At 43.1% G+C, this 21,002-nt stretch overlaps 1 protein-coding gene across 50 annotated transcripts in view; it reads right to left on the reverse strand.

The window, feature by feature from the left end:
* Window positions 1–21,002, reverse strand: part of ZBTB20 (zinc finger and BTB domain containing 20) — a 770,050-nt gene that overhangs the window by 54,160 nt on the left and 694,888 nt on the right. For 30 of the 50 annotated variants that reach the window (XM_070508896.1, XM_070508879.1, XM_070508889.1 and 27 more), the window contains 3 exons: window positions 18,959–19,059; window positions 11,003–11,166; window positions 10,440–10,627 (listed from right to left, as the gene is read on the reverse strand). In XM_070508896.1, coding sequence (XP_070364997.1) covers window positions 10,440–10,627; window positions 11,003–11,013 — 199 coding nt within the window. In that variant the 5' untranslated portion in view covers window positions 11,014–11,166; window positions 18,959–19,059. Of the gene's footprint in view, window positions 1–10,439; window positions 10,628–11,002; window positions 11,167–17,960; window positions 18,042–18,958; window positions 19,060–21,002 lie in introns of all 50 variants that reach the window. The other 20 variants (XM_070508901.1, XM_070508910.1, XM_070508907.1 and 17 more) reach the window with 2 other exon arrangements.

Genomic DNA, 21,002 nt, shown 5'->3' on the forward strand with positions numbered 1-21,002 from the left:
CGTGCCACACCAAGCTTTCTTAAAAATTCTGTACGCCCTGATTTAATGCTGCCTGAGATCTTGATATAAAACTGATAACATGAACCTCGCCCAAACCACTGAAGAGAAATGAGAAGGAGGAAATTCCTTTTTGGGGTTGGAGAGGAGAGGAAAATCTCCTCAAGGTCTATTTTGACGTCAACTATGAATTCATTCTTCCTTGTGAAATTATAAGGAGTCATATTCAAAATTCTTCCATGTGATTATTTATATAACTTCCAGTAGTGATAAAATAATTTTCTTATTTAGTTTTACAGATTATTTAATGGCAGAGTAAAGTAACATTTGATTCAGTTGGTTCCAGAGAAGCATTCTGAAATAGAAGTAATTGTAGATATGTGTGTCCAGGTGACGGTGGCATTAGGAGTGTCTTTAACTATCAAAGAGTGCAACATGATCTAAGTAAATGACTTGAAAAGGCCACACAAATAATGAACTTGAGGACGTACAATGAAGGAATATATGAGAGCAACACATAGGTTAGTTATTAGTAACTACAGAGCTACCTGAATTGGACCTATCATGAAAAAAGTTCAGAAAAGGTGGCATTTTAAAAGGAGTATGCTTTCAGATAACTTGCTTAAAATTTTTTTTAAAAATGTAAATGCCCAAAGTATACAATACCTGTCCTTTGCCTAAAGCTCAGAGATTACTGAGGGTAAGTGAGTATTTGTGAAGACATCCGAAGAAGACATGGAGCAATTCTTTCACAGCATTAGTTCTTATCAGCTAAAAGGAAGAGAAAGCAACGTTGGGAAGAAGTAGAGAAAGAACTAATAGAATAAAATTACTGACTCTTTGGCTTTGGGTAGTGACTTCAAATTTTCCTTACACATATTTATCATTCCAACCGCCCTGTAAAATGGGAGGTCTAATTCTCTCTCACCTAGCCTATTTAATGGCAGAGTCTCTTAAACACTGGTTTTTATTCTTCAGTCTATAAATGGGCTGGCGACTCCTGTATTGTAAAAATCTTCAGTACCCTGCTTTTGCGTTACCTGTTCGTTATTTCTTTTGAAAGGACTAAACTTCTTTAAAAAGCACTTTACAATTGTTGCTTCCCCATTCTTCCTCTGTTTGCTCCTGACGACTTTTCATGGTGTTTTTGTCATGGATCTGACTCTGCTCTCTTGACAGCCTCCAGGAAGCTGCCAATCCTTGGTGCCCCCAGCACCCAACACTGCTGACCCTGCCCTCCCTGAGGGTCTCGCTGTGCTATCCTGGTTTTCCTCCTATATCTCAGACCCTCTTTCCCTTTCCTCCTTTGACAGTACTTCATGCTTTTTCTTTTCTTTTTTTTTTTTTAATCACTTATTGTAAATATTCCCCAAGGTTCTATTTTCCTTTTTTCTCTCAACAAAGTTGTCTTTGAATTTACTCTGACATTCACAGTTTAAAGTATGGCCTCATGACCAAAGTGTTTGTTGCCCTATTTCCAATCTCCTGCTGTGCTCCAGCCCCCTATTTGTGACTCCGTGTTAGTTGTCTCCACTGGGTCTACCCCTGGGATCTCACACTCAGCACTGTATAAAACTGAACTGCATACTATTCTTCAAAACACTTCCTCTTCATCTTCTCTTTTTGATATCTTGGAGTGATCTTGGGTAATTTCCTCTCTTTTACCCAATAGTCAGCTCCCAGAGCTGTCCACTCTCATCCACAAAGTCCGTTGAACCTGAATCGTCCCCATTCCTCTTGTCACCAGCCCCCTTCAGGCTACCAATAGTCTGAACTACTGACAAAGCTCCCTGGGCTCTCTCTTCCCTCCAGTCACCCCTTCCCACATCCAGGCATGTTCCACATCCTTGATGTTAAATTAGATCTTCCCATAGCAAAGTCCTGGTCATGGCAACCCCTACTGAAAACCCTTCCACAGCTCTGCACCAGAAGGCAAACTCCTTCTGCCTTACCCTAGAGCCTCACCTCTGATAAAATTCTGTTCATCTTCCAAGAGCTCAAATGGAACCTTCTCTGATAAAGTGAACTGGATGTTACTCTTAACTGGATTATAATGTATCTTATGAACTTTCTAACTTCTATCTAAGATAATACTAATTTGAGGACATGTACTAAGTTGTAAGATTCTTGGTGGCAGGGTCTGCTTGTTTCCACCTTTGTCCTCCTTCAGAACTCAGCATTCTGCCAGCCACATAGGACACACTCTACACAAGCTTGCCATGTGAGTGCATCAATGCTCTTGTGCATCCAGGTATACGGGGACGTATCTGTAAGCACCCTGCAGGGCGGCTGTTTGTAAATATCTTATCTTCTCTATGGGACTCAAAGTCTCTGAGCGTAGGGCTCCAGTTTATAAAGCTGCCTCTTGCACGATACTAGCCTTGGTCCACCACACTGAAAGCATTCAGTAAACTATTGGATGAATAGTCCTCACTCCCTTTTCGTTCAGAAAACAGAAGTTCTCTTAGAAGCAGACTCAGTAACAGACAGCATCATATGGAGGGAGGAGGCGCACGGTTCTATTTTGGCTCTTCCACTCACCATGCTGGGAACCTTCTGGTGTGACACTTGCCCTTTTTGGGCCTCGGTTTCCTTATCTGTAGAATAATGGGTTTAGACCAGGTAAGCTTTAATCTCTTTCAGTGCTGATAAAAAGTTCTACCTGGTACACAATCCTTAGAGAGAACAAAGGATATAGAAGCAGAAGAAAAGCAAAAAAGAAAGCAGAAAGTGCTTACTCAGCGATGAGGTGATAAGGGGTGTGACTATGGTACCTTGTGTGAGGTAGTTTGTAGAAGGATCTGACTTCAAATTTCCTTAAAGCAAGGAATTCGTAGAATCTTTATGAATGCTCTCACATGATCCTGAATGATACATCTCCAAGGGAAGTCATGCATGCGTCATTTATTTATTTTTTAAAGTCAGGATGTGAGAAGCCCTGGCAGATACGGAGGAACACTAATTTTATATAAGGGAATTTGCCACGAGCAGAGGAAGCACATATGAAACTGTCACTAGCAGCTGCAGATAAGAATTAAAGATGTCCTCCAGCAAGAGATGAGATGGCAAGATGAAGAATAGAGCCCTGAAAACCAGCAGTTGGTCGTAACAATTCTGTGTGGACAATCATAAGCACATTCATGCAATATCCGGGAGAGCAATATGGCCTGGCATAACTCGAGGCAATGGGCCACGAGACCAGATTTGCCAAGGGACCTGGGAGGATTTCTTAAGAGGACAGATTGCTAGAATCTGGGAGACTACGAGTCAATGAGAAGAGTTCCAGCATGACACTGAGAGGTGACTCTGTGGCTCCAAGAATGCACCTTTCTCATCAGGAAAAGCTATTTTGAAATCTGCTCATCAATAAGTTATCAGCAGGTCCCTCAGAATACTTTCCTACCTCTACTGACTGCATGGAAATAAGGACAGTTTTTGCCCGTTAGGAAATAAATGGGCGTCTTGCTTTATTATTTATTTGGAAAGCAAATGTCTCTAAAAGGGACATACGGTTCAGCCCAGCTGAATTTTAATGATGGCAATGGTACTCAAATATAAACCATTCCATGATTAAAATGAGGCATCAGAAGGTCTGAGTACCGTAATTGAACCGCTTTGTTTTCTGAGAACACCGTGCTCTTTCTGTGCCTCTGCGGCTCTGCTTCTGTTCCTTCTGACTGGAATGCCACACCCTCCCTCTTCTACTTCACACACATTTCTTCCTCATGATCCAGGTCTAATGTCCCCTTCCCTGCGAAGCCCTTCCTACTGCTTCAGCTCCCTCCTTAGGAGCGCGGTAGCTTTTTGTTCATCGTTGAACACCTTAACACTGCATTTTTATGGCCCCTTTACAGGGTTACAAGCTTAGTAAAGTGTTTGGGAGGACTCTGAGTTCCTAAAGTGAGGGATGGCATCTTGTTTATACCTTTGCCCTTAGTCCTAGCTGAGGACTTGGCAGAAGCATGGGTTCAATTACATTCGCTGAATGACTGAATGAAAGAATGCATGAATGAATGAGGCAAGAGTGACTACCAGAAATTACTGCATCAAGGGGCCATGGAAGACATCCAATTAACTTAGCATTGTAGGGAGAGGGCAAGGTTTATAAAAAAAAGGGACAATTTTAAAAAAAGAGGTAGATGATGACATGAAACTCTAAGAAATATGATTTTTAAAAATAAATGTGTCCCCAGATATACAAAGTGGAACCTCCGGGAAAGAAGAACAAATAAAAAAATTAACTGGCCTTCCAATGTCTAAGCGCTGGACTAAACACTGAAACCTCTAAATAAGAGGGCATCCAAGGCAATAAAAACAATTCCAAAGAGACTGTGTATCAATTAACTCAGGCAGAAAGGTGACTTTCTAAAAAGGGAAATACTATCTTTAAAGAAATGAATCCACACTTAATAGGTAAGAGGTTTACTTGGTTAATGAAATAGCAGAAAACAGTTTCAAGTGTTAGCAATGAAAATGTAAATATAGAATTCTTTATCGGAAGTAGAATAAAGAGAATGTAGGACACTTTGGGGACAATGAGAACACTTAGTTCTACCAAAGATGCTCTATTTACTGTTTCACTGACATGGAATCTGTTAGAAAACGAATAGCAAGCCATAGGGTAATAACTATCTGTGGTTGCTTATTCCACCCCATTTTTTGGCTATATTTCTTCAGCAAATTAGTGTGACCCCAAAATGTTTTCAGGATTGTCCAACTTGTCCTAAATTCCATAAATAAACTCTTTCAGAGGATGCTGTTTTTTGCCATGTCTCTATTACGGTTCTTCACAGATGGACCATTTTTGTCCTTCCAAAGTCTAAGAATAACTCTTTCAGTTATCAAGACATACCAAAATCCAGTTCAGCTGCTCCTGTGGGATTCCAGTTCGTTCAGACACATCTGCTGAGATACATGCATTTGAATCCAAATGAAGCTTTTGTTTGATTATACATTTTGAACATTTATGGGGGTTTTTTCGGGGCCAAAATGTTTTTCATTTTTTTTGGCACTCCAGAGATCTTCAGTTATAAACACTGCCTTCTGAGCACCTCCAGCAGAAATCCAATCTTTTCATGCGAACAGGTGCCTCAGGAAGTTTTTGGAAGGTTTTACACTGAATCAGCTTTCCGATTGGAAACTTTCTGAACACGCAGTCAAATTTGCCAGAGACCTTCAGACTCGCTTGAGCAATCTTCACTCATACAGACATACATTCACACATACAGACAGCCCGAGTGAAGGCAAATCAGAGCCCTGGAAAAACCGAAGCATCTTTCTGAAAGTTTAAATACCATACGCCGCCACACTGCACGGAAAGCAATACATGACAGGAGTGATCGTGCACAAAAGCAAGAACAGAGGTTCAAATTCTTCATGAGCGTGTTCCCCTTCAAGTTTAAAACCTTAAAGCTTTACATGAGCATTTAAGCCACACATCCTTTCAGTCAAAATTCCATCTCACCCAGTTTCGAATAACTGCTGCAGTATTTGAGTTTTTAAACACCGTACCTTAGAGTACTGCTACCAATTCCTCTTACTCGCAAACTTGTTTAAACAGTTCTTTTGAAACAAACCCTTCCTTCTCCAACACAAATAAGTCAACAAGATTCAAAGCTAAAGGAAGAACAAAACACTACTTTCCAAATCGGGGGTGCTTTGGCAAAACCCATATCTTACCTGACTCCCTACAATTTTTCTGTTCCAGGTTGAACATAAACTGAAAAGTTGTGACAGAGTCAAGTAACTTTTTAAGCCTTAAGCCTGAAAAGTTATTACATAGCAAAATCCTTCCCGCATTGGGCGTGCCCAGAATTCGGGGGAAGTCTTCTTTCAAGTTGTTCTTATGGCCTGGACCAGATGCTCTAAGGTGGCCAGAAACCTTTGTCTACACCCACTTAGCAGATTTCTGGCTCTTTGTCAGGGACTAAGAGGTTTATTTGCAGGAATGAATCATTTCCTTCAAAATATCCTTTACCCTATTTACATGCTTGCATATTCCTTCCATTTTGTTTTCCCCCTGCAGCTTTACTAAGGAATTAATTATCTAGAAGAGCAGGAACATACAGTAAGTACATCTGAGATACAGGATGAGACACAGTATGTCATCTATTAGGCCTGGCTAAGACCAGCAGCTGATGCTAAATGGGAAGGAACATGCACCAAATGTTTTTTAATCACAAAGTTAGTAATTAATTGCTCTTTAAAATACATTTTATGCTTCTTTCTGTCTGTGTACATGAAATGCACATTTATTACATGCCAAAAATTACAACATTATGGTTTAAATGTGACTGGCACGGAAGTCCGGAAATCAGAGTTAATGTTCCCACAGCAACTTTAATTCTGTCCGTGTGCACATGTAGAGATCTAATCGTCTTCCGTTCCAGGATAATACATATAGACAGTTTGGGGAGGGAAGCTAAAGACCCATATCCTCAACTGTAGTTACAGGAAAAAACAAAGGATAAAAGCTGAGCTCCTTTCCACATAGGTGGACAAAAAACAACGTCCCCAGGCCGGGTGTTGTGCAGTCAAGGAATGAAAGACTTGGCTGTGGTACGGGCACTCAAGGGGACGGTTTCTGTTGCTGTGGGAACCTGAACTTTGCATTTCCTGACTTTGGGGTAATTAAAATGTCAGCCTTAATGTGGCATTAATGGAGTTTGCCATAAAAAAAATCCTCTTTGTTTTGTTCTCTGAAAAATTGCTTGAAAAGTTCAAACTGAACCAAGTGTACTAAAATTTTTAATCTCGGGGACTTGGACGGGTGAAGCAAAGGGCTGGGAGGGGGAAGGCTGATGAAGGCGGATGGCAAGACAGAGAGAGGGCAGAGCCCCCGGTCTCCTCGACGGTGTGCAGCTGCAGCAGTCATGCTACCTACAGAGCTAAAGTTAAACCCACCCACACAACAGTTTGGTGAGGTGTAAAGGTTAAATTAAAAATAAATAAAAACTGCTAAAGTGTAAGTGTGTCTTGGCAAGGACACAAAAAATGAGATAGGCTGATGAGGCCAGAGCAAAACACGGGAGGGTAAGTAACCACGGAAGTCAGCTTCCTACAAAAGAAAAGGTAGATCTACAGCCATAGGTAGGGAGGATGCCAAAGCGGGGAGAATCCCTTCTCTCTTCAAGGGGAGCCTTATTTGGGGGAAAACAAAATGGGAGAAATATGCAAGAAAAAGTTCTGGTCGCATCTATCATATGTTACATGTCTGTGCTCTGCTGTAGCTTCATAGTCCGCGAGAAGGGCTTCTCACGGGACAGCCTCATCGGCTCTCCTGATTTGATTGAGTCCTGTGTCAGCATGTGACGGGAGAGCTCGGCTCAGCTCACCCTTATCCCGTTCAGTGGGTAACTGCTGTGTCAAACACCTAGGGGTTTTGTCGCCTTTGCATTCCGAAACTCATCTTAATGCTTCCTGTTATCATTGTCTGAGTTTGTTTACCGCTAGATTTTTAGAAACGGTGAAGAGGTGACAAGCTAGGAGATAACGGGGGAATATTGCTAAAAGGAAATTGTTGGTGCAGAGCAGCACACAGTTCAGTAGCAATCTTAACCTCATCGTCTCACAAAGGAAAGCATTTCTCAACCATATTCTTTCTTGTGTTGACCACGACTGGGATCTTTTGCCAGATTTGAAGCGGCTCAGCAGGTTGGATGGTCAACTGAGAATTTATGGGGTCAGACGTGGTCTGTGCCCTTCACATGCAACATACTGTGGCTTACACGCCCTCCTCAGTTCCTATGCAGAGCTGACGCTGCCTTTGTGGGGTTGCTTCCTCATTGTGTTTTATTACCTAGTCACCAATAGGAGTGGTTGCACATTTTCAAAATGCCCCTTTAGAGCCAGGAGTGACATCTCTGGGCTTGGAACAGAGCATCCAGGCTGCTCACAGTGACAGCAAATCCGTAAACACCCCTCAGTGTCTGAGTGACTTAACTACTGAGCATGTCATTCCTCTATCTGGGTGTCAATTTTCTCAGTTTTCTCATCTGTAAATTGGGAAGAAATATAATGACTGACAGGAAATGGGCAATAAGGCACGACTAAGAATAATTTTGCAAAACACATGACAAATGAAAAGGTGCTATAAAAACTCAGGCACTTGTGAAAGCTCAGAACACCATACACTGGTGGAATGTTTCTGAAGTTAAAGAGACTAGCAAGTCAAGGGCACTATTTTTAAATGCCCCAAATCTGCTAGTTCTAAATAGGAACTGAATATTTTACCTTAAAGAAATTAGGCTTTTAAATTAATCTATGGTAAGAATGACATTTGAAAGTAAAAAAAAAAAAAAAAAAAATCCTCTTGAATGCAAGAAGAGCATCCAAAAATTTTAACAGCTTAAAATAAACCTCTTTCCTGTCTTCTCTCAAGCAATCTCCAAATGGACAGATTTCTGTGAATCTTTCCTAAAAACAATTTTCTTCTAAGTGTAGGCTCAAATCAGGACAAACTACAATCCAAATATATTTGGAGAAAAGTATAATCAATTTAAACAACAGGTTGGGGCTGAGAAGACTAACACGTCTTAATGGCAAAATCAAAATGACTTTCTAAACAGCTGGAGATTAGGTTTCTCTTCCCTATTTGTTCTCCTTCCAACTGCATTCAGACACTGAGCTCAGATCCACTGGCTTCCTCCGGGTCACCAAGGAGCCGTGTATCGGCACCATGCTTGTACAGTTCTTTGTACATATTCCACGCTAACCCCAGGGCCTGGTGGGAGGATGCTCATGGTAAAGTACAATAAATGAAGCTCAGGGCTTTTACTATTCAGGAAAAGACTGATTTTGCTGCAACAGGGGATTTCTGGGCTAAGGCCATTCTATGCAATCTTCCCCATAAGGTGTGGCAGAAAGCCAGGCGACGAAGCTCTGTGTGCAGGGGCTCCAGGCCCTTCTCCGCAGGAACAGGCTACCTTCCTGGTAGATAGGGACAGTGTGCACATGTCTATGGGCACTGGGCCATGTTACTTTCCAATTCTTCCTGTAATTACTATTAGGCTGGAGATTGCTAGGCAACAAGGGCCAAGGATGTTACTATTACGACAGTCCACAGAACACAGTCCTGGCTTCTGACCCCCAGGTTTCCCTATGGAAGCAGCAACTTTGTACAAATCACACGGGCTGTAGAGATTTTGATCTTGTTACTTCTCTTTTCACTTCCTAGTGACAGCTGGAGTGTGGTCTCAGCCCAGCCACGAGCAGAACAAACTCCCTTCACCCCAACCCCAACCCCTTAGGTCTTGTCCTTTTATCTAGAGACGATTATGATGAAGCAAGCAGAGAATGGAATCTCCCCAACTCATTCACCTCTTGCCCTCTTTGCAGAGTTCTACATTTGTTTTGTCAGAATAACAACAATAGGACATTTAGAATCTCATTTCCTAATTAATAATTTTTGTCTTCGTGGACAGGAAAAATGGATCCTTTTTGAAAATAAAACTTTCTTGGTCTTATCTTACTCATTCTAAAGAAGAATACGCCAACTTTGCCTGTTACAAGACATCCTCTATGGAGATCAGTTCAGAATAGTTGTTGGGTATCTCAAGACTAAAAGGAATATTCTTTACAATTGTACCCCAAAGTTATTCCATTCCTTTCCTTTGTCAACATACGTGTTTTTTCTCTCTGAGGTATTGGGTTACGTTTCAGAAACAGAAAACAATCTCCTAAACGTGATTTATCAACTTTCTTAAAATAGAATTTGAAGAAGTGACTCCCAGATTAGTGAGAAGACAGCAAAAATAAACAGCAATGGAGTGATTTCAATAGCGACGATCTCATTAAGCTGCCCATTTCCAAATTTAGCCTGTAGGCAGTTTTTTTAATTAAAAAATATTTTTAACCTGAATTCTTATTGGCTACGTGAAGTCTGGGTGGCTTCTGAATTCTTGGAAGCCATTCTCTTTTCTTCTGTAAATTTATGCTATCCTTTAACCACTTCAAAATAAATTAAAAACTGGAAAGACAGAAATTCAGCCAAGCTGCATGAGACTCCAATAACTAATGCAAAGCTGACTTGTGTTATGTAATTTCAAAATGGATGTTTCCTTGTGTCTAACTGGCCTTTTGAGGTCCATATTTGGTTGTTCAATTTAGTCATGGTGGAAGTGCCGTTATTCAGATCACGGGGACAAAAGAATAATTAGAAAGCAGCGACACAACTTCTTTTTTTGAATTAATGTTATGAAAGAGAATGTGGTTTGTGTCATTAATCAGTCTTTTGAGGCCAAATGGTTGGTCCCCTCGTTTTAAAATACATTCTAGTTTTGAAAATACGGACGTTGGCTGAGTCAAAATGGTGGCAAGTTACTTTTGGCTACTTGAGAAGACCAAATGGAAACAGCTTGCTCTGAATGCAAAAAAGCCAGAACCCAGGGGAGAAGCATGCTCCAGGCACGGCGAAGACACCATCACCTTACTGGTGTACTCACAATCAGATGACCCGGTGTGAGCGTGAGAGTTTGTCAGTGAATGTGTTGAGTGGATGAGGGCTGGGTCTGGAGACAAAACAGCTTCAAAGTTCAGGCAGGGAAGGCCCGGCTTGGCGCTGGATCCACCCGGCTGAGTAATCTCATTCTCCTCAGATGCCTTCTGGTTTTCAGCTGTCTTGGGTTTCTTCCTGAAAATAAACAAAGGGCCCTTTGAAGGAACTGACTGCATATTTGGGAAAAGGCATTTTTAGAATCTGTTAAAGATAACTTGATTTTTTTTTTTTTTCTGAGGGGGGATGGGAGGGAGTCCAGTATGTCCCTTGTTTTAAAACAAGCTGATTCTTGTTTTTTCCCTCCAGTAATGGCCTAACTGGGAACACATGAAAGCATATGGGCCAAGCAAACAGCACCACATTTGGACTCTGTTGGCTGCATAAAAAGACCCTGTCCCAGAACTTTAGACAGCTTGAGCTACGTATGGCTGACATTATCCAAGAAAGCATCCTTTTTTTTCCCCCTTAAGAGTTTTAACATGGTCTGGAAAAATACTAGTGGAGGTTTACCGTTCTAGCATTTGTCAGGAAGCTTAGAGACAGGACCCGTGGAGTAATGGGAGGAGCACTGGACTGGGAGTCAGGAGACTTGAGCTATGGTACTAGCTGTGCCTCTAACTTGCTGTGTGGCCTTGGGCACCTCACTTCACCTCTCTGGGCTTCAGTTTCCTCATCTGTAAAATAAAGGGCTTGCATTAGAAGGCCTTAAAGGTTCCTTCCAGCTTTAAGTTTCTATTCATGGAACACATCATGGAACATTCAACTTTCTTGCTGTTATTAGATTTCATTTTAGATCAACACATAATTTCAAATCACAATCTAAATTTTCAGGCTGTACCGACGAGAGGGGGTAGTGACGGAAGTTTTTGTTAAAGTAGCAAATGAAAAGTACAAAGAAGAGCTTCAATTCCAGTAGGGAGAGGGGAGGTGTCACACAGAGATCCTCTATTCCAACTCTTTACTCATCCAAAGCTTAAGATTCCCTTTAGTTTTTGCTTTAGTGCACGATCCTGGAGTACAGGAGTATGATTGCGTGTCTAGGATGTGAGGAAGAGATGGGTAAAGAGAATTAGAAGGCAATTGTTGCCAATTGTTATTTGGGGTCAGGAATGGGAAGCCAAAGAGCTGAGCTATTGGTCAGCTCCAGTCTCCTCTCCCTAGGACAATGCAACTGATAGAAATGGATAAATATTTAGTTTATACTGCATGGACTGGAGGCCCCGGCCAAACTGGATTATTAGTCACACCTTGAACATTCTCCCCAAACTCCTTGGCTCTGTGCCTTTTTCTATCACTGTGTGTCTGGTGACCAGAGAAAGTATTTTATTTTATTTTTTGGTAGAAGATTATGTGTGGTACAGAATTTGTTGTGAGTAGATTTGTTTCCGTGTTTTCCTTGCTTCTACAAGCATGGCAATGGACTTGTTATACAGAGTATTTTGTGTTGAAATTTGCTATACTGGGTAGTTAAATCTGCCCTCGCAGAATATGGTGTTATGATTAGCATGCTGTGCTTCTGGTCCAACAGGTTGTGAAATCAAATCTGCTTTTTCAGAGGGCAGGAGGCAGAGATGGCATCAAAAGACGAAAATAGAGGAGAAGCTTTCAGACATATTTTTTGGTATGGAGGAAGCCAATATAAGAGAAGCAACAAATTACAATGCTTTCCCAACTGTTTGTTGAGTCCATGACTACGGAACTAACCCCTAAATTTTGAGTGTCTATGAGGACCTGGATCCAAGGAGCTGGTTTCTGGTTGTCAGTTTAAGAAAGTATCCAAGATCGAAGTCTCTAAAGCCCAGCTCCTTTTTCTACAAAAACCAATGTCTCCTCTAAGGTCCCTATTTCTATCACTGTTGTCTGTCACCAGGTTCGTCATCAGATTGGAAACCTCAAGGTCATACACATTCCCTGCCATAAATCCAGTTCGTCAAGTCCTGACACTCCTGCTTCCGTCGTGTTGTTCATATCAATATTTCCTTTCCCTTTCCACTACTATCCCCTTAACGCTTCCTATTTAGACTGTTGTTGGTTTTCTAGTTCTCTATCCTCCCTGACTCCTCTAGTCCTACTTCTTTGTATCCACCAAATCTGAGATGATCACAGGAGCCCGACGCTCAAGCTGAGTTCCGTATCTGCTCTAGCCTAGCTAGAGCATATTGGCCACACTGGACTCTCAGATTTCTTGAGTATTCCCAGAACATCCCGGGGAGTCTACAGCCTTAGCTCTACATCGTTGCTCAGGTTATTTCCCTTGCTTTGAATGCCCGTTTTTTCAACTCTAACTGTTGAAATCATACTTATCTTTTATATTTACTAAATGTTGTCTCCATCCTGTAACTGCCTTGATTCCTCTCTACCAGAGAGAACTTCTCTCTTGCTCTCTCTCTCTCTGAAATTCTCCTCCCTCCCACCTTTCTCTGAAATCTCCAAATACTTTTTACTTCTCTTATTTTACTCACTGAAGTTTGTTTCAGTAATGGTTGTTTATGTGCTTATCCATTCCATGAGACTGTAAACTCTCTGAGGGTAAGGAAATGTACTAGTTATTTTTTAATTCCCTGTGTTCGTTTTCCCTTCCTCCTTCCCCCTACCATTCATTTATTCATGTATTCATTTCACCAATACTTATTATGTCCTAGGATGGGTCAGCATGGGTTTAGGGCACAAAACAAGCCTGGTTTCTACCCTACCAGTCTTGCCATCTAGTGCATAGCGTTAAGCTGGGTGGCTTAGACAAAGCTCTCATTCAATATATGTTTGTTGATGGAATGGAATAGAGCTCAAATTAAAGTATGTTTTGAGAATAGTCGTAGTCTGAATCCCAAATAAATTTCCTGCTCTTTATGCAGCAATGAAATCTACCTTGACTGGATGCTTTTCCTCTGAATCCATGAAGGGCATTGGATAAGAATAGGGCCATTTTGCTCATGAAAGCTAGACTACTTCTTCCTGAGTCATTTAAATATCAGGATGAAACGTGAATGACAGATATCACTTAGAAAAAAATATTTCTCTCCGATGCTCACAGACAAGGCCTAGGCTAGTTCTAGCTGCGAACCTCAGGAAATTAAGGAAGCCCTCTTTCAAACACGAGTGCATGGTCAAACGACCAACGTTACTCTTTTATATTTAATGTTGCGAAAATTGTCTTGTTCTTTATATAAATGCCCTTGCTTCCTTCCCTAGATTTGATCTTGCTTCCTACCTGACATCTTGCACCACACCCTCCTGTTTGTCGTCTTGAGGATCACCTTTGGAGAACATTCGTAGCACAGAAGCATTGGGATCACCTCTATGAACAGAAAATACTGAAAACTCAACCTTCTGGTTCACACCCTCATTTGCCTAATATCATTTTACTTGTCCTTATACCACTGGCCTGTTTCCCAATTGCACAGATAACAAAGAGCCGCTCACTGTCCTTAGAAGCAATTCCCGTCTTACGCTTATAGTTCTCTTCGACTCCTTTGCCCGGAGCTGAGAAATACTAAAACCGACCAGTCTGTGCAGTCTGTAGACATGCACAGGTGCTGTTATTTTGACCACACTTTCGTAGTCCATAGTTTATTAAGGAGGAAAGAGCAAGTCGTGTAGTAATTAATCGAAAATACCTTCTTCAGTTGTGTAAAAAGAGCTATATAAACATGGCACATCTGAGGGCGGCTGGCCAAGCCTCTGTGGCCATGCCTTTCTCCCTGGAGCCTTTAGAGGGCAGCAGCACACCGGCCGAGGCCACGCAGCATTTCAGAGAGGCAAACTCCCAACCAGACCAGAACCTTCCTCCTGGTCACCATGCCAAAGGTTGGTTTGCCAAGCGCTGGCTGGTCAGCCTCTTTCTTTTCAGTTCTTGTTCTCTCTCTCTCTTTCTCTCTCTGTTTCTCCCTCTCTCCCTCCCTCCCTCAATGTTAAAATTATACACTCTGATGAAGTCGCCCCTCAACCGGAAAATGAAAGCTCCAACGAAAAAGTTAGACAAGCCAACAACAACAAAGAAAGAAACCGGGAGAAAGGGGCAAGGGGGCTGGTGAGGGGGAAGGATTTCAGAAGGAGAAAAGGGCAGATGTTTTGTAAATATATGCAAAGCAAAACTGGGTGTACCCTGAACACTTCCACAGAGAAACAGACCAATCATTGTGCACTTCCTCCCGCGACACTGGTGGAGTTCCGCATTCAAAAAACAAAACAAAACTGTGGCCGTAGGCACCTGCCTTTCAACGGTCAGTTCTGACATTCTGACTGAATATCTCCCGATTGTCCAAAGAGAACAAAAACATTTTCATCTCCCCACTGCAAACATTTCTGTGAAGAGAAAAAGGCTGCTTCAAGAACCAGGAAGGTGTTTTAAGGTGACTGGCGGCTCAGTTAGCCTGCAGGACCTACTGGCTTTTAACTCTCATTGTGCTGGCCCTGGCAACAAGTTTTGGGCTGAAACATAGCAGTGAGTAAGGTTGTGGATGATGTTGGCACTTTCCTTAGTAGACCATATTGCATGTGGAAAGAAAGATGCATTAAAACATATTGATGAGATGGTAGGTAATAAGCATGTTAAATGCATGGAAATTAACCAGTGGCATTTGATGTATATATTTCACACTTCTTCGCACATATTGCACACATACAGTGATGGCAATGCTTTCTGCAACATATGGAAAATAAATATTTTATCTGTGTAAGCTCTTATCAGGCTCCAGGGGCTGTTGAGACGAGAGTGCTCTCTTCTATTTCCCTCTCCCAATTTTCTCTCTTCGCTGGGCTCCCACCCTCTCCTGCACATTAACATGCCTTTCACTTACTCGCCTGGTTGGATAGGAAAGAATTAGTCAGAACCTCCTTTTGATAAATAATTACTTAGTCATTGGATCATGATAATTTAGAACAATGATGTCCCTCCCCCTGGATCTTTTTGGAGTGACAACCATTTTCTTACTCTCCTTCCCAATAATACACAGAAAAGGTTTAGTAGAGTGTTTGGGGAGGGGGACAAAGAAGAGGTGGTAGCAAACTACCCCACTGGGGGTTGGTGGTAGAACTGAGCTCCACCATCTGGAAGCTGTGTGCCCTAGGCAGATTACTCTATTTCTCTGGGCCTCAGTTTCCTTGTCTGTAAAATGGAAATAATACCCACCCTCTAGCGCTGATGTGAAGATCAAATGAGATAATTCATGTCAAGTGATCGGCACAGTGATGGCACATGGTCAGTGCCCAACGCTGGGAGCTCTCTTCACAGAGAGCATCAGTTATGTGGTTTTTTTCATTTCAGCTATAAGGAGGCACTTTCTTTATTTAGTAATCTTTTTAATATCTAGATTTGGGCAGGGGCAAATGGATTATAATTGCAGCAAAGGCAGAAAGAGTGCTAGGATAAGCAATCCCTTCTTCTATGCTTTGATCTTACCATATGACCCTCTTGACACCTTCTTTCTGTTTGCGTGTTTGTCAGTGCTGCTCCTCTGCCAAGAGCTCCTCTCCAAGCTGAGGTCAAGCCAGCCACACTTGGCCTATAGAAGCCCATCATGCCTGAACACTACGGTCTCTTCACTGAAACCAACCTTCGACACTCTGGCTGATCACGTCTTCTTACAACATCTCCTTTCACTACTCGGTCTAATGTTTCAGATCCATTTATGATGCTTTTGTGATTAAAACATTTTATTCTCTCAATTTTTTTTTAACCTTCTGGGCAAGGCTGATTTATAATGTTTTTCAGTGTATTTCTCCCTCACTGTATCAGTCAGATCCTGGCAAGAAACAGATGGCACTGTCAAAGGTTTGACCTGAAGAGAGTTTAGTGAAGGGACTCTAGACTGGAGGGACAGAAAAGGTTAAGGGACCCTCGGGAGATGGTGTGGCAGCAGGGACTAGCAGTAGTGGAAAGCTCTTAATCTCAGCTTTAAACGGTTAAACTCAAGGAGCAAGGAAATGAGTGGTGTTCTCTAAGTCCAGTCAGAACTGGAGTTGGGGGTGGGGGGTGGGCTGGACTAATAAATGCTGTGGCCCTACTCCCCTTTCACTCTCCTGTCTCTAGCTGATGTCTCCTTTTGGCCAAATCCAAAGGGAAGCCAGAGAAGAAGAGAGCCTGAGTAATGCAGTCCAGAGAGATCAGCCTTCTGGGCCACCAATCAGGGCAGAGGATGGTTCTGGGGTTTTGTGGCTGTGTCGGGGGTGGAGGGAGACGAATCACATACCTGCTCTTTCCCTGCCCCCTCCCTTCACCCCTTCCCTCTCTACTTTACTTTCTGGAAGGAAAGACACAGCAAAAGAAAATGAAATCAGTCCTGCCTTAGTGTCCATGTTCCTATTTTGTCTATTTGTCCTTTACAGGGGAAGAACACTGAATGTCAGCTCCATAAGACAGGGATTTTTGTTAAGTTTGCTGCCATTACTCTAGTGCCTAGAACAGTACCAGGCACATAGTAAAGTTTAGTTGATTGAGTAAATCTGCTCACCCCTGCTGGGCCAGACACTGTGTGTACATCATCTCTTTTAATGATCACAACCATCCAGGTCAGTAGGCAGGGCAGCTGAGCACGGCTGTCCAGGTGGGGTGGGAGTGGGAGATCTTAAGATCTAGCACTGGCTCCCTCCCCACCCCACCCACCCCTAAACCTTCAGAGACTTGGTGCAGGGCACTGTCAACCCACAGAAAGGGACACATTTTTGTAACCAGTCTACATTTTTCTACTTTATTCACCTTATTGGTTTTTGCACTTATCAAGTCACTGTAAGTTTTATGATTATTTCTGTTTTATATATGAGGGAGCTGAGTCTCTGAAAAGCAGACTGCAAGGATTAGAACCCAGTCTGTCCACTCTCTCGGACCTGTGAAATGTGAGAGCAGGCACTGGCATCCTGCACAGGTGATACTCCAATGGCAGGAACAGACATTCACTGGGGGCTTCCCTGTGATTGTCAGGAAGCCTGAGGTCCTGATTTCTGGGTCTGGATCTAGGTTGTCTGCAGCACAGGAAGGTAGGAGTGCTCAAGATTCTTTTCTCTCCCAAAGGATACAGGACCTTTGAAACCTGTCTGCATCTTAGTGGAGCTGTGCTACTTGCACCAGCACAGTTAGTCTGTGATGGAGAAAAACTCAGAGCACTACTCAGATGTGGGAATTTCCAAGGCACGCCTAGCACTTGAACTTAAGGATGGATGAAGGTGTTTATACAAGTAGGTTCCTTGCATGGACATGAGATGAAGAAACTTGAGTTTTGACCTTCTGTCACGTCTAGTCCCCAATCACTTGAACTTGTCAGTACTGCAGAACACTCTGATGCTCCCCATCTCCCATCTGGCCAGGCAGGCGCGCCTATCACCTGCACATCCACTGCTATCAAATACAGTGCAGGTGACTGAAAGCATTAAAGGTAACACAAACAAAACAAAACAAAAGCTCTGGCTGCATCCCTTTGGGTTTGATTTATGCCAGAATAGCCAAAGACAGAAAAGACGAATGTGAAAGTCCTACCTGAAGCCTAAGAGGGATGCTAGTCTTCCAGGTTTAGCGTTTTCCAGTAACAGAGATGTCTGTGAAACACCATCCCGCTACCTGCCTCACACCGTATGGGAAAACGTGTGAACACAACAGCTAGAATGAGCTTTTGTTTTACAATGTGTAATTAAGTTATTTTGCATGCACAGTCTCTAAGTAATTCAAATGTCTGGCAGTTCTATATAAAATATATAAAAATATATAAAATATATATATAAAAAATATATATCCATCTGTTGCTTTTAGCAATCATTAATGAATAGTTGATACCAATCTAGTTGATATCAATAGTTGATATCATCAGTGTTTTCCTGCAAGCATCATCTCCTACTCCAACTTACTTCTGCACCTTGCCTTGCAAGGGTTGTACTTCTCCTACATAAATGCCTGACATGGAGGGAACTAACCAGGTACATGGAGCCATGCATCCAGAGGGCAGAGCTGAGCTGGATACAATGGCTTAGAGATGTGTCTGAAGGAGCCCAGAGCTCCTAGGGGAGGACCTTGGCCCCCTAGAGTAGCAGAGAGGCAGCAGCGTGGGCACAGAGCTGCAGCTGACAGCAGGCAGACACAGCCGAGGAAAGCTGGCTCACATTTGGCATGAAATGAGGAGCAGCAGGGAGATTCGACAGAGGGGCTCAGAAGGGTGGTGAGAGGCAAACAGGGCTGGAGCTGCCACTGCTTCAGGTAGAGGCACAGATGACCAAGCAGAATAGCACCAGCGCCTGCAAGGTGTGCTCAGATCCAGCTTCGCACAGCCAACTGGCGAGGAGGGCAGGATGCTGCACGGGGTGGGCGCTGCAGGCTGGAAGCTGAGAACCACCGTGGGCGCCTCAGGACTGAGTCTCGTTACCTCGCTGCATCCACGAGATGAAGCCATCTAAAATTTCATCTGCTTTTACAATTGTGTTTTTTTTTTTTTAATTAAATAAAGCGAACTAAGAGGCCTTTCACTGGAGGCATAATGTACTCACAGTAGTTTCCAAATAAATGGTGTCACTCTTCAGGTAAGTCACTCCAAGGCTTGGGCCTAGTGCAGATGTTCATTGGGGCAGGGAACAGAGAGCGGCTGCATCTGGATCAGACAACAAACAAAGAAAAATAAGGCTGTAAAATGAATCAGTGATGGTGATCATTCGTTTTGATGGAGACGGAACTGTGGGGCTTGGTTGAGAGGCTGCTCCTGCACCTTTGCACCAGAGACCAGCAGGTCAGGGACAGGAGAATAGGCTCCATTTTCAGCATTGCTACCTGTCTGCTCGTGGGGTCTGACGTCATCGACCCCACCCTGTCAGTGCACATGGAGTTGACTTTGTGGTTCTGAGCTGGAAGCAGAGGTGGAGGCTGAGGGTGGGGGAAGAGGGGCAGTGTCCTTCCACCTTGTCACAGCTGATTCTCTTTTTTCTTTTTGAGGAAGATTAGCCCTGAGCTAACATCCTCCTCCAATCCTCCTCTTTTTTCTGAGGAAGACTGGCACTGAGCTAACATCTGTGCCCATCTTCTTCTACTTTATATGTGGGACGCCTGCCACAGCATAGCTTGACAAGCGGTGTGTAGGTCCACACCCGGGTTCCGAAATGGTGAACCCCAGGCCACCAAAGTGGAACATGTGAACCTAACCACTGTGCCACCAGGCCGGCCCCACAGCTGACTCTTCTTCCAGGGTTCTTGACTCCACTGCAGTCTCTCTCTTCAGTGATCAGTTCTTATCTATTTTCAAATGCCCACTGACCTGGCCACGTTTCTGAGCTCTTGCCTTCTCTCCACCCTTCACTACAAAGTCTCCATTTCCTTCATATCCTCGAGCCCCGAGGAGTTTAGCCTTAGGGCTACAGAACTACTGTCTGTCTCAGACCTCAGACCTCGAGGTGTTTTCCCAGGCCTTGCCCCTTTGGCCACATTGGGCCCCAATGAACTCTTATTCCTGAAACTCTGCTCGCTTCTCATGGTGACTCTGTGGGATCTTGACTTTCTGCCTACCTCTCAGCTCTCTTTTCTGCCTCCTTCACTGGCTTGTCTTCTTTCTCCTGTTCCCTAAATGTAGATATTCCTCAAGATTTCCTCCTCAGCCTTTGCCTACACCCACCCTCCCTGACCTCAACAATCACTTCTCCGTAAAGAACACCCACATTGCTATCTTTAGTTGTTGCTTGTCTACTGAGCTCCAGACTCACATTCTAAATAACTGATGGCTATTGGTTCATTAATTCATTTGCTTATTTGTTCATTCATGTGTTTACCTAGCATCTCTTAGGCACCTGGAAAAGGTGAATAAGATGGGGCCTCTAACTTTGAGAAGCTCACATCTCCATCAGATAATGCACACGCACTTCTAGTTCAGAAAGTTTAAAACAGAATTATTGCCTTTCCCTCAAAATAGGTTCCTTCCTCAGCATTCCCATTTCCTGCCATTAACACCATCTTCCTCCAGCTACTTGGGCCTACAAGTGAGGAGTCATCTTTAAGTCTTTCTTTTCTTCTGTTTCTCTTCTCCAATCAGTTGCTAAGTCCTGTGGTTTTTACTCAGGCTGCGTTTCCTGAATCAACACCTGCTTTCTATCCCAACACCTATTTATCCCTTTATCATCTGTTGCCAGGACTTCTGTGAGAGCCTCCTCACTGGCTTCCCTTCCTCCAATTCTCTTTACCTCTAGCCTGTTCTTTACACCAATGATGCACTGATTTTTCTCAAGTGCCATTCCAAACATATCACTCCTTGGCTCGTTGTTTACTGGGTTAAAGTCAAACTTCTCAGTTTGGCATTTGAGGCTCCTTTACTGTAGCCCCACTCTAATGTCCTACTCTGATGTGTATAGTCCATTCTACACTGCAGTAAAGGCCCACTCTTTCCCACCACCTGCCTGTGTTTCCTCCCTTTTCCCAATGTCTACATATAGCTTCCTTACGGGCCATCCCAATGCCACCTCATTTCTGAAGCGTTTCCCAAAGGGAAAGAGCCCTTCTCGAATCCTTGAGCACTACTCCCTCTGCACATTCTACGGACTCTGTGTGTAATTT

This window comes from Equus asinus, chromosome 5, assembly GCF_041296235.1.
Source record: "Equus asinus isolate D_3611 breed Donkey chromosome 5, EquAss-T2T_v2, whole genome shotgun sequence".
Lineage (NCBI taxonomy): Eukaryota > Metazoa > Chordata > Mammalia > Perissodactyla > Equidae > Equus > Equus asinus.